This window comes from Thalassophryne amazonica, chromosome 8 (assembly GCF_902500255.1).
Source record: "Thalassophryne amazonica chromosome 8, fThaAma1.1, whole genome shotgun sequence".
Lineage (NCBI taxonomy): Eukaryota > Metazoa > Chordata > Actinopteri > Batrachoidiformes > Batrachoididae > Thalassophryne > Thalassophryne amazonica.
The window spans coordinates 16705330-16719419 of NC_047110.1; the positions used below are offsets into that span (position 1 = coordinate 16705330).

Below are 14090 nucleotides of genomic sequence, written 5' to 3' on the forward strand. Positions count from 1 at the left end.
CCAGGCCAAAATGACAAATATTACCTTCATTGGACACAGTCGGGAGGGAAAGAGGTGTGGTCAGAAGTGTCAGAACGCATCCAGATTACCACGTCCACACCTGCACGATGGCATCCAAAACATGTAGACAACAGTTTAGATGACACAGACTGCTGTCAGATGGCCATAAAAGGCGCTGAAGACTGCCCGATGTCCACACGTCTGGATGGCAGACACGGGACGGTAGTGGGATGCAGCGCTGTACATGCACATGTGCCCCATGTACACATGTGGGGCTGAAATTATCAGTCAGCTGTGTGTGTGTGTGTGTGTGTGTGTGTGTGTGTGTGTGTGTGTGTGTGTGTGTGTGTGTGTGTGTGTGTGTGTGTGTGTGTGTGTGTGTGTGTGTGTGTGTGTGTGTGTGTTCATAAGGGCTGCATGAGCCACTAAATGTGCGTGCGCCTGTGCCACTGGACACCTTTGCTGAAACGTTGCTGGCCGTGGGCAAAGCAGTCACATCATGCATCAGACGCAGCCTTTCCAGCGAACTTTAATTTTTCTTCTTTCTTGGTCACTTCAGGAGCACAACGCAACTCTCTACACCGTGATATCTGTTGGATTATCACACAGGATTTAATTTTTGCAGCCGGGTGAGGCTTTTCATCACAGGCTGTGGTTTGGTTTCTGTGCGCTCTTGCTGTGAACGAATCATGGTGCCGTGCTGATGGCGAGTCTCATATTTAATAATGTTGTCACGGCCTGGCATACAGTTCCACATCACACCTCCTTCAGAGTTTAGATGGTGATCAGGTAATAATATATATATTGCAGCAGTGAGATCCGTTCAGCTTCATGTCTGACGTGCGCTATTACGCATTACTGCGCATGAGACCACGGAGAAGTGCAGCGGCACACAGTACTTTTGGTTTGATTGTGCACTCTTCACATTCACTGAATGTGTGCCACATACATGTTATTACATATCAACATTTCCTTTGCCCTCCCTGGCTGGAGTCCATTGGAGGTGGACATCTGTGGCACAACATGTCGGCAGGCTTTGCTGTGACCGATCGATCTCAGAACTCAATCAGCCGCGATCAGATGATTTCAAATGCTGTGTTGATGCCATCAGAATTGGTAGACTGTGATCAGATGATGCAAAAACTGCATATAGACCGCCTTCAGATGTGCGCTCCACCTCGATGGCGCCAAGAGTGTTTTGAACATGTGCAGCACACTCGGGACAGCCGAGCGAATGGGACCAAATATGTAGATGCTCACAGACTGCTGTCCGTTGGTCTTTGGACTGCACCACAATACTTCCCGATTGTGACGGGAAGTATTGACACATCGGCATGTGTCATTCTGATGCAGTTCAGCCTCAATTGGCGTATGTGTGATGGGGGTATTATGTTGTACGTGACTTTGCACCCAATAGAAGATAGGGCCCTTAATGTGTCTGCTGGACAAGTCTTTCTTTTGACAGAGGCACCAGTGTATTGATTTACCAGCTGTGCAGTGGCGTCAGTCAGCTTGCTGCATTTTTTTTTTCTTCCTTCCACGCCACTATTAAACTTTACACTTGAGACCAAAGTCAGGATGTACTTTGTCTCCAGTGGGACATTTTCTTTGGACTTCATGCTGCAATTCCCCAAGCAAGTGACTATATAACATATAAGACACAGGAGGAAAAAAAATCACAAGATACAAGCAGTATAAAAAAGCATGGAACATTAAAGAACTACAAGAACAAAATAAATAAGGCATAAAATTAACAACATAAAAACAAGCATCTACGTATCTGCCTAGACATTAAAGCACAACACGTTCATTTTATTCCCACACAGCTGTGAGTAACCAAATCTTAATTCAATAACAACAGCAAAAATTAGATCACAGTAATGCAAAATATGCTGAACTTTTCTCAGGGTACATATTAAAGCAGTTTAGGCAGGGGTGGTGGCCAAGTGCTTAATGTGCTTTGTTTCAGTGCAGAAGATTCCAGGTTCAAATCCCACCCCTGCCACATTTCTCCATGTTAATGTGGAGTTGCATCAGGAAGGGCATCCGGCGCAAAACCTGTACCAGTTCAACATGCAGATCCACCTTGGATTTGCTGTGGCGACCCCGAGTGCAAACAAGGGAGCAGCCGAAGGGACTTACTAGTTGGTTTAAAAAAAAACCTACTAGCACTGAGTTGAGTTTAATTTCCTGGTGCCATTTTCCCTCTAATAAACTCGGTTTGAACAACTATAAATCCTGTGAGGATTTGGTCTTCTCAAAGCACAACTTGTGCTTTGAGAAGACCAAGTCCTCACATTTAACTTTCTTACCTCATAGCAAAAAGTTGGTTAAAAGGCTACAGTTTTGTTTCATTTCTCCTTTTGATGACCTCCTAAATGTTCTTGTGCTAGTTTTAATAGACTGACTGCTCTTTCCAACAACCACAGAGGAGCATTTCAGCTTTCTGCATCAGGTCGTCCAACATGGACACTTTCTTCCGGCGCCATTTTAAGAGGAAAGAGGCTGCTCTGCACGTTGATGCAGAAGGCGCATCATTCCACCAACGGAGACCCAGCATAGCCTTCCCAACCAGCAAGGCCCGTCGTAGGTCTGGTGCGGGTCTGCCTTCCTCCAGCCTGACCCAGCAGCGACGCTCCAGCCTCCAGCTGCAAGGTGATGTGCCAGGTGCAGGGGGTGAACAGATGAAAAAGATGCCCAGGAACAGTAGGTGGGTAGGTCATACACGCAGACGCTCCAGCACCACCACCCCCAGTCACAACCCACGATTTGCGGTTAGCCGGAAGAAAGTAGGAAAGCTACGTATGATTGACCCCCACTTGCTGGGTCCGTCCATGCTGCTCGCCAGCCTGATCCAGATGGCTGAGGAGGAGGAGGAAGGCCTGGGTGTGAGCCTACCAGCTACAGAGCAGCAGGTGGAGGTGAGAGGCAGTGCTACCAACAAGAGGATGTTCTCGCCTTCCAGCAGTCTCCACTCAGATGGAGATGATGAGATGAGTAATTGCTCCACCAGTGACGGCAGCACATCAGAGAGTAGTCAGGTGTTTGAGCCTGAGCAGCTGCCTGATGCGGACGCCTGGCACCCTGATCCGTGTGCTGCTTTCTCCCCTTCTCCCCATCCTCCACCTCCTCCTCCACCGTCAACTTCAAGACCCATTATTCGTGCACCACGCTGCTTAAGGAGAAACTCTTCTCAGGTTTTGCTGGGAGACTCCAAGCCCTCCAACTGGTATTGTGTTTCCAGCCAGAGGAAGAGAAGAAAGATTTCTACAATTTCCAGGGCTGGAAGCCCCTGGCCAGGAAAAGGCGCTCCACTCCCCAACCGCAGGAGTTCAGTCTACTACCTGAACCACCCAGCCTTCCACAGAGGCCCCGGAGCCCTCAGTCCACTGGGGGTCCACAACTACGACTCCCGTCTGGAGAGTTGGAGTTCCTTCCTGCTGTACGTAGACCGTGACACCTTCCATGCTGTAGAGGCTTAGAATGTGATTGTCTTGATGCTAGAGAGAGATTTTCTGCCATTCTTGACTGACGCTGAATTCTACTTCTGTTAAAATAAAGCTGTTTTTTTTTTCAATAACTGGTAATCTAACTAATTACTGTTTCCATCATTACAATGCTGTTATCGTTACTGACAGTAAAATATGTCAGGACTATAATTAAGCTTATTGAACCGGTTTTCCTTTGCAGACTCTCAGCTGAGCTGCAGAGTTTTTTTCTTTTCTTTTCTGAGACAACTGCATAAGTGATCGTGATTGGCTAAGGAAGAGTAAAATTCCGTAGTAAGCCTGCTTATCCCAGCCCAGTCTCATGGGGTTTTTTTTGCCCTCCCATCACGGAATGATTCAAATTTTCGTGGCAATTTTTTTTTTTTTTAACTCACTATTACTAACACTACTCCTACCCACAACCCTAACCATAACCACCCCACTGCAGTTTTAATTCCGTGCAATTTTCCATGACGAAAATTTAGCACTTTTCATGACAATATGACGAACCAATAGATTAATGTATATTTCATGCTGCTGAATCACGACAATACGTGAGACTGGGTTGCTTATCCAGGTGCAGGCTGCAATGTAATAAATATCAAAAATTTCTAAAATATCTATTGTGTTTGATTGTTCAACTATATAAACATAGTAATGATAATATCTACAATCATACATTAAATTTGATGGGTGTTTTGTCTCACATTGTCCCACAGCAACTTTAAAATAGTGTAGATTAATATACAATGTTTTTGGTTAATAATTTATTTTATTAAGTGGCCATTTAATTCATTAAACACATTTAATATTCAATTTTACTAGAAATAATTGAACATTCGCTCTATTGACGTTTCAAATCCAGCAAAACCTCGGAGAGGTCGCTGCTCTGCGAGATCTCAGTAACATTGTGACGCTCTGATTGGGCTGCACTTTAACCGCTGCACACGGACAACACCATTAACATCGCAACATAAAACTATTTTTATATCGTGCCTAAAACTCTCTTGAATATATTCGCTGGGTTTATAGATGTTGTTATTGCATTTGTTTTATGTAAACATGTGAGAATCACAGACTGTCTCGCCGTTATTTTCAATGGGAGCTGCTGTGAGCTACAAGTACAATCGCTTCCTAATCATGTTGTTCTGGGAGAAAGTGAAGTTTGCTCTTTAACGTCTTGATTATTGTCCTTTACACCACTGTTTGTCCTCTTTGTTCCAGACTAATATATATAATCTGTCTGAAATTCCGGGTCCGTTTATTAAATTCCACGCAGATTAAACGTAACAGACACGGATTATTTGTTATAATTGTTTTAGCAAGTTTTCAAGGTATCATGCAGGAGTGTCTTAACGTGATGAAAAACATAAATTACACTTTTGTAGTATAATATTCATTTACAATTGTCATCATGTGGATTCTCTATATGTTGTTTGACTGCAGTGACTCTCTGGCGCGCAAGGAATTATGGGATATGTCAATAGGGCGAATACAGTTGAATTTAAAGTAACATTAAAAAGGGGGATCCAAATATTTGAACATTTTTTAAAAAGTAATGCAATAGTCAATTTCTCTAATGCTGCATTCACACCGGGTGCGACGTGAGCGACAGCAGCGACAGGTTCCCATGTAATCCCTCTGGAACTACGCGTTTTGGCGCCAAGTCATGCAGCGCGATGCGATGGATAACAATGCCCTCCTCCCCAAGTTGAAAAATCTGAACTTTTTTGTCTCAGCGCGCCGCGATGACCAATCAGGGACTGAATATTTGGTGACGTGGAGATGTCTGGAGTTTGACTGAAGATGGGAACATGTCCTGTATCTGGTAGCAGCCTGTGAGCAGGACTTATGTCTCTTTTGTCCTTTATCTCACAATTATGCAGCCCCACAGCAGGGGGAGTGGAGTTTCTTTCTCTTTTTTTTAGAATTCATCATAGTACAGAAACAGCATTAGTGAAGGTTACAAATGATCTTCTTATGGCCTCAGACAGTGGACTCATCTCTGTGCTTGTTCTGTTAGACCTCAGTGCTGCTTTTGATACTGTTGACCATAAAATTTTATTACAGAGATTAGAGCATGCCATAGGTATTAAAGGCACTGCGCTGCGGTGGTTTGAATCATATTTATCTAATAGATTACAATTTGTTCATGTAAATGGGGAATCTTCTTCACAGACTAAGGTTAATTATGGAGTTCCACAAGGTTCTGTGCTAGGACCAATTTTATTCACTTTATACATGCTTCCCTTAGGCAGTATTATTAGACGGTATTGCTTAAATTTTCATTGTTACGCAGATGATACCCAGCTTTATCTATCCATGAAGCCAGAGGACACACACCAATTAGCCAAACTGCAGGATTGTCTTACAGACATAAAGACATGGATGACCTCTAATTTCCTGCTTTTAAACACAGATAAAACTGAAGTTATTGTACTTGGCCCCACAAATCTTAGAAACATGGTGTCTAACCAGATCCTTAATCTGGATGGCATTACCCTGACCTCTAGTAATACTGTGAGAAATCTTGGAGTCATTTTTGATCAGGATATGTCATTCAATGCGCATATTAAACAAATATGTAGGACTGCTTTTTTGCATTTACGCAATATCTCTAAAATTAGAAAGGTCTTGTCTCAGAGTGATGCTGAAAAACTAATTCATGCATTTATTTCCTCTAGGCTGGACTATTGTAATTCATTATTATCAGGTTGTCCTAAAAGTTCCCTGAAAAGCCTTCAGTTAATTCAAAATGCTGCAGCTAGAGTACTGACAGGGACTAGAAGGAGAGAGCATATCTCACCCATATTGGCCTCTCTTCATTGGCTTCCTGTTAATTCTAGAATTAAAATTCTTCTTCTTACTTATAAGGTTTTGAATAATCAGGTCCCATCTTATCTTAGGGACCTCATAGTACCATATCACCCCAATAGAGCGCTTCGCTCTCAGACTGCAGGCTTACTTGTAGTTCCTAGGGTTTGTAAGAGTAGAATGGGAGGCAGAGCCTTCAGCTTTCAGGCTCCTCTCCTGTGGAACCAGCTCCCAATTCAGATCAGGGAGACAGACACCCTCTCTACTTTTAAGATTAGGCTTAAAACTTTCCTTTTTGCTAAAGCTTATAGTTAGGGCTGGATCAGGTGACCCTGAACCATCCCTTAGTTATGCTGCTATAGACTTAGACTGCTGGGGGGTTCCCATGATGCACTGAGTGTTTCTTTCTCTTTTTGCTCTGTATGCACCACTCTGCATTTAATCATTAGTGATTGATCTCTGCTCCCCTCCACAGCATGTCTTTTTCCTGGTTCTCTCCCTCAGCCCCAACCAGTCCCAGCAGAAGACTGCCCCTCCCTGAGCCTGGTTCTGTTGGAGGTTTCTTCCTGTTAAAAGGGAGTTTTTCCTTCCCACTGTCGCCAAGTGCTTGCTCACAGGGGGTCGTTTTGACCGTTGGGGTTTTTACGTAATTATTGTATGGCCTTGCCTTACAATATAAAGCGCCTTGGGGCAACTGTTTGTTGTGATTTGGCGCTATATAAGTAAAATTGATTGATTGATTTTTATTTTACGTGCGCACGCGAACGAATTGTCCATGGAGATTATTTTACTTATTAACTACACAGATGTATAATAAAACAAATGGTGACTGGTTTTTAAACACAATTATGACAGAGTTTTGGGAGTGAGCAGCAGCCCCGCAGGAGGGGGAGCGAAGTTTCTTCTTTTTTTTTTTTTCTTTTACATGCGAGTGCGAGTGAATTGTCTGTGGAGAATATTTTATTAATTAACTACACAGATGTATAATAAAACAAATGGTGACTGGTTTCTAAACACAATTATGACAGTTTTTGTGGGAAGAGCGAGGAGCAGCCCCACAGCAGGCGGCAGAGTTTCTTTTTTTTTTTTTTATTGTTTACATGTGCGCGTGTGAACGGGACAGGGGGTCCTCAAACTGGGTCCTGCAGAGGCAGAAGGACCACTGAAAGCAGCCGTCATCCAGACGCAGCTCCTGCAGCAAATAGTGATACTTCCTGAATTGGGAACGTCTCATGACATTTGTCAGCTTTCCACAACAACTCGCTCCATGTGATCAAGGTCCGTCATGTTAACTTGACTGACAACCGGAGCTGGAGTGGAATGGAAGCTCCTCCTGTTTGACGCACCGGGGTGAATTTTCGCAGGAAAAGCAGAGCGACACACCGGGCGATGATGGCGCGTCCATCGCCACGCGACCCCTGCGAATTTGTAGCATCTGATCGCGCCCAGTGTGAATGCGGCATAAGAACTAATTACTTTTATAATGCTCTAAATCAGTTACTTTTTGGAAGAAGGAACTGTCACAAATTAATTTTTTAAAGTAACGTGTCCAACACTGTTGACTGGCAGGCAATGCAAAAAACGTTTGCCAGAATTCATTAATTTTGATGGAAAACAGGGTGCAGAGATCGTACAGGTTTTTCATTGTCACCATAAACTAACCCACATGATCTCACCGATTAACTCCACTTTATAGAGAGGGAAGGACTTGGTCAGTGAAACATCTGTGATGTGGCTTGTAGAAATTAAAACCCGCATCATTTCTGCCCTTTCTGGGTTCCAGATTGAGGCCATTGATCAAAAGAATCTCCAACATATGACAGACACTTTCAGCAAACTGGGATAATGAAACAGTGAGATGAGCAATGTTGAGGTCGTTCTTGGTATTTTGTAGACTTAACATTCAGTGTAACATCCAAAGTACAGCAAATCCTACAACTAAGCTTCGAATAGTGTGCCTCAAAATGTGGTATGGTACTCTCTGTCGCACGAGAAGAACCAGTGCCGCTGACTCAAATCCATTGACTGCATTGTAATCATGCAGGACATGTATTCAGCACAACTTCCTCCACAATTTAATTCTGATTTACAATGACAGGTGGCCCTGGCAGCCATCAAACCTGGGGTTTGAAAATGAAACAAACTGATCAATATTCTCATTTACATGTACATGTAACTTCAACTACACCTCCTGCATGTTTCCATCATGCATGTTAAAAAGGTTATTCCACGCAGCAATCCCAGACATGCCCAACAGGAGGCAGATAGGTATATGGTATGTTACATAAGTAAAACAAACTTGGTTTGGGGATTGAGCTGGTGCATCAAAATTAACCAATTTTAATTAATCTATCCTCTTTATAAGCCTGTTTAATTTGGAGACATACAAGATGATAGCATTCATTGGTTTTGAAATACCGTGTTAACTAATGGGAGGAGATGAACTCAAATATATCTATCGAGTCATCTGTCCAGTCCTTACATTTTAAAGGGTACACAAGGTACTTCACATGCCAAGGAACAAAAGCACAAATTGAAATAAACTTATTTGCTCTAATCGCATCGTCCCCATTCCTTTGATAGGCTTCAGTTTGCAGATGTACTGAGAGTACAGATTAATAGAGAGTGGATTTGTTGTTTTTGAAAGCAACAGATGCCAACAGGACAGAGTCAGCCCAACTACAAAAAAGTGGATGTCTCTCCAGGAAATGCCAAGATAGACAGTTCCACAGTTCCACCACACAAGCAGGAAGTCCTGAGGAGGGTAATGAAGTGTTGTGAGGACAGACGTCACAATGAACACTAAACACAAAAAAACTCTCCCAAAGAGCTTGAAGCTGGAACAGCCGGAGGAGCACGTGAACTGTTCTGAGGAGCTGATGAGCGCAGTGAACAGTGAATGCACGAAAATGGTTTGAAGAACTAGAATTTGTAGTGAAACATGTTTCAGGGAGCCAGAATTTAAATTAAGCAGAAACAAACCCAAAATAAAATTAAGTACATCAAGAAGCTGATGGTCATAATGAACCACATAATGAAACACATAATGAACAACAGATGCAATGAAAAGCCAGAATGTTGTTATTCCAGGAAGTAGAAGTGACCTAGCTGACCTGTGAGCCAGTGGTGGAGTAAATAAATAACCCAGAAATCTGATTGAAGAGCAGATGGAACACTTTGTTCAAGTGAACAAATCGAAAGAGCCAGCTGTGTAGAACATATGATTTATGCCATTGATACCGATGTCTGAAACATCGTGTTGTTCACGTTGTGAGCACACATCTTGGCTTGTTACATTATTCATGCACTCTGAGTCATATGGCAGATTCCAAGAAGAATTTGGTGAATTTATCACAGACCTGCTTTTATGTACTGATAAGGTTCTGATAATGAGGGACTTTAACGTAATGTTTCTCAACCAATGCGGCAAAATTCCCCCCGGTTGAAGCTGACTTTTAGGAGGGTATGATATTATTGATATTAATCTAATCTATGATGGAAATTAGATGTTTTAAACACTATGTAAAATATAAACAACAACTATAATAAAAAAAAAAAAACGGGGCACGATTCAGCAGGACTGCCACGGCCACATAGCGTGACGACAAACAAGGCAGGAGCACCGACCTCACAGCACTGACACAACTGTTCACTTTAACTATTACTACTAATATTATTAATATTAGTATATTATATCAGTAATATTATACTACTTTTCCAGAGTAGAAGTTTTTCTGTAGTACCAACTCTTTAATTCGGGATTTCAGTGCATTGTTGTAGTGTACTTTTTAATATTGGTATTCTTTTATTGTTAGTTTTTGTTTAGTGCTTTGATTACCTGGAAAGTTCTACATAAATAGTAATTATAATTATTATTAGCAAATGTGCAACTTTTTGGTATATAACTCACGCTAGAGTGTAAAGGCACCTTTGACACTTGCACGAATTTGACCCCTGCACTGCCGTGTAATTCGTTGTGCCAATATGTCCCGCTATGTCCTGCTTGACATCACGCTGTATAAAATAATAATTTTGTAGCAGATGAGGCATTTGCTCTCAGAACTTGGCTGATGAAACCATCCTCTCATTGCTCCCAGAATCAGAGACATTGTGTACGTACAGCTACAGATTGTCTTGTGCGTGTTGTGCGGCGGATAACTCATTTGTAATCTTGTCTCAAAGGTAATTATTTATAATTCATATTGTAATGGATTGGTCAAACAGTTGCATTTTCACTCCTTATGAGTTAGATAATCTATCTGTAAAGTTAAGTTTATTATAGATGTAACATTTTATCATAATCGTTCAGATGCTCTGTGCGCATTGACATGCAGTGTTTTTGAATAGGTTGTGCAATGTTCACGACTAGTTCACGAAAATAATGCGTGCCAGAAGTTTTGAACATTTCAAAATTTTCTTTGCGCATTCATTGGCACACTAGATTGCGTGTCAGTGCAAGGATCAAATTTGTGCAAGTCTCAAGGTGTGTTTTAACACAGGAACTCCCAAACTTGTAAAAAAAAAAAAAAAAAAACTCGGGGGGGAACTTAGACTCCAGACAACACGGCATTTGGATTTGGCAGTCTTCAGTCAACATTTGGGTTAAAAACGTCTGGTTTCTTACCTTACTGAATAACATGAATCATGGGCAGTGCACAGACCTGCACGATATTTCCTCTTCAACGTACAAAGCTTTCCATGCATGCAGTATGATTGAATGATAAATCTGTCATTACATAATTTAATCAGATGTGAGCGGCTTTATGTCTTGATATGGGGAAGTAAGGTGAAGTAATTATTGCTAATACTTCAACTTTAAAGGTTTAATGAATGATTAAGCAAGATATTAACCCTTTTATTGAAAAGAAATAGAGATGATAAATTCTAAAATATTCTGAATATGAATTGAAGTTACAGGTTGATTTGATTTAAATGTACAAACAGTGGTTAAGAGTCAACATTATGAAAGCTTTTTTAACATTGTATCATATTTATGAGTCTCTGCGTGTGCATGCTTTGGGTTGGCTCAGTTTATTTTTCCGTTGTTTTGTTTTGTCCAATTACCGGTTTTGATGTCGGCCTTTGTTCCAATGTGTCTTCATTCATTCTGATGATATTATAAATAAATATTGAGTGTGGCTGTTGCAGCCATTGTGTATTAATCAGTGGTGATGAAAAGGAAAAAAAAAATGTGCCACAGCTTTGTTCTATTTCAGCAGCTGGAAAATCTGAAGTTGAACACTTAATTCTTGAAAATGGGCTGAAGAAAAGTGTCCCATTTCAGCTGGGATGTGTTCCATTTAGTTACCACGCCTCTTTTGCATTTTTCCTCCAGTTCTCTGCTCCTGTGAGAGGAGGTAAAGTGTACATGTACAGACAGATAGCGCTTCTGTTCAGTGTGACTTTTAACACTGAGATTGTTCTCTGTAACCATTTTAAAAACGGAATGTGCGTGTTTGGATGAGGTGTGTGTTGCCAAACTGCTGGTTCATGAAAACAATCTGGTTTGGGATCCTGATCCAGGTGTGGCAAATGAGATTATTTTTGGTCAGAGTTTACTAAAGAGTGCTTTGATGGCGTTTGCCGTTCTCCGGAGCGTTTGTAGGCTGTTGGTCTTCAGCGTGCTGCTCTACATTTTTGTTGTTCCAAGATTTTATTAGGTCAGAATGTTTGGCTTTCACTTCTCAAGTTAGGTCTTTATGGAGGCTGCTCTCACAGCAGTAAAGTCCTTATTTTTGACTCTGTTCACTGAGTCTGGTTTTTCATCCCCCGCTGGCTGAATCCCCAAAGGGGAATTATGTCGTGGCGATGTCCGTCTGTCCGTCCCAAAAAGGGTATAAGCATTCTGTAATCAACTTGGTACAAGTCCTTGTTAAGGATTGGTAATATGCATATTATCATATCATTCAAGTTGGGCCCTTTTTACCAGAGTTATGGCGCTTGATTAACAAATCAAGACTGTCATTTTCATAAGTGGGTGCCTGCATTCTGATATCAACTCCTCTCACACTTTTACATGGAAGTTCGTGTAACTTGATTCAAATCTTTGTTGTAGGTTGATAATACGCATATTGTAATATTGTACAAGATTGACACGTTTTGGCAAAGTTATGGCCCTTGATTAACAAATCTAGATACTGCCAATTTCATGAGTTGGTGCTTGCATTCTGAAATCAACTCCTCACACATTTAGGATGAATTTCATGTAAATTTTTTTTGTTGTTGTTGTTGCAAGTAGTAATTATGCACTAATGAGCGATGGTTTTGAATACTATGTTCCATTTCTATTAAATGCTCCCAAAGTCTAAACAGTGTAGCTTTAAAATTTCTAATAAATAATTACTGTTTTACTCATTGACATTTGTGGGTAAAAGCAAAGGGGCCGTCTGAGGCAAACTGTGAGTGAAACCACCTCGTACTGTCTGATTACAGTGAACGCTTCACACATGGTGCTAATCTTTGTGCTGCAGTGACATCATCTTTTTGTGGTGTAGGAACATGAATATTCTTGCAACACTTTATCTGCATTTCAAAGCAGCCTTTTGAGAGCTTGAGGAGGTTGAGCGCACCTTCACCTCCTTCAGCACGCATGTCTTTCATGACACACAGCCGTATATCATCCGGTGAACACGAAAGGTTTTCTTTACTAATTAAACGCCTTTTCTCCTGCTCTGATTTCAGAAAAGCCATTGCGAAGTCGGGTCTGCAGCATGTGGCACATCAGTCCGACGTCTTGGCGTCTGCAGGACGGAGTGACCCGCTACAGGAGCCCAGCAGTTCTGTTGACTGGAGTGTGAGCGACCACATCCTGTTAATAACCAGCTTCCCATCTCACAGCCAGAGTGTTTCCCCTAGAATTTTTTCTCACCAACCTTTTTGTTAACTTTTCATTTTTATCACAATATTTCTCACAATGGTGGTATTATGACTTTTTTCCCTCATCAAATTGTGCATTTCATCACACCCATGACTTGTTATCTCACAGGCAGAGCTGCTAAATGTGAAACCAGGTTATCTGCTTGTCCATATGATCTGATTCAGGAGAAAATAAAAAATGTGGCAGATCCTAGTTTTAATTGTACAAATGCCAATGCAAACGTAGTTCATGAAGCTTCATAAATACTTCTTAAAGCCTTCTCCTACTCTTTATATACAGTAGTGTTCAGAATAATAGTAGTGCTATGTGACTAAAAAGATTAATCCAGGTTTTGAAAATATATTTCTTATTGTTACATAGGAAACAAGGTACCAGTAGATTCTCCCCAATCCAGCAAGACCAAGCATTCATGATATGCACACTCTTAAGGCTATGAGATTGGGCTATTAGTAAAAAAAAAAGTAGAAAAGGGGGTGTTCACAATAATAGTAGCATCTGCTGTTGACGCTACAAACTCAAAACTATTATGTTCAAACTGCTTTTTTAGCAATCCTGTGAATCACTAAAGTTCTCCGTCACCACGACGGATTTCCGTCATTTGGAAAATTTAACCACACATAGGCGTGCGCACGTGGTGTCATGTGTGTTTTGGGGCCGAAATATGATAGTCTCACTGTCAAAGCAACATCCCATTCTGCGCTAATCAAAACAGCAGCAATGTCAGCGTGGACTGTGGAGGAAGGGACTGTGTGAATTTCCACTCCTCTCCGCTCTGTTTACTGCTTGCCATGAGCCGCGGTCCTTCTCCTCCCTGTCTTCGTGGGATACATTAGCAGACACTCCCCAAGTAGACGAGGCGTGGCTTTGCTTTGAACCAATGAAGCAATGATCCGACTCTGCTTCGATGGTTT

At 41.6% G+C, this 14090-nt stretch overlaps 1 protein-coding gene across 1 annotated transcript in view; it reads left to right on the plus strand.

Moving 5' to 3' along the window:
- Window positions 1-14090, plus strand: part of dgkzb (diacylglycerol kinase, zeta b) — a 154933-nt gene that overhangs the window by 38945 nt on the left and 101898 nt on the right. Inside the window, exons 2-3 of the mRNA XM_034175777.1 lie at window positions 2430-3442; window positions 12984-13095. Coding sequence (XP_034031668.1) covers window positions 2466-3442; window positions 12984-13095 — 1089 coding nt within the window. The 5' untranslated portion in view covers window positions 2430-2465. The remainder of the gene's footprint in view (window positions 1-2429; window positions 3443-12983; window positions 13096-14090) is intronic.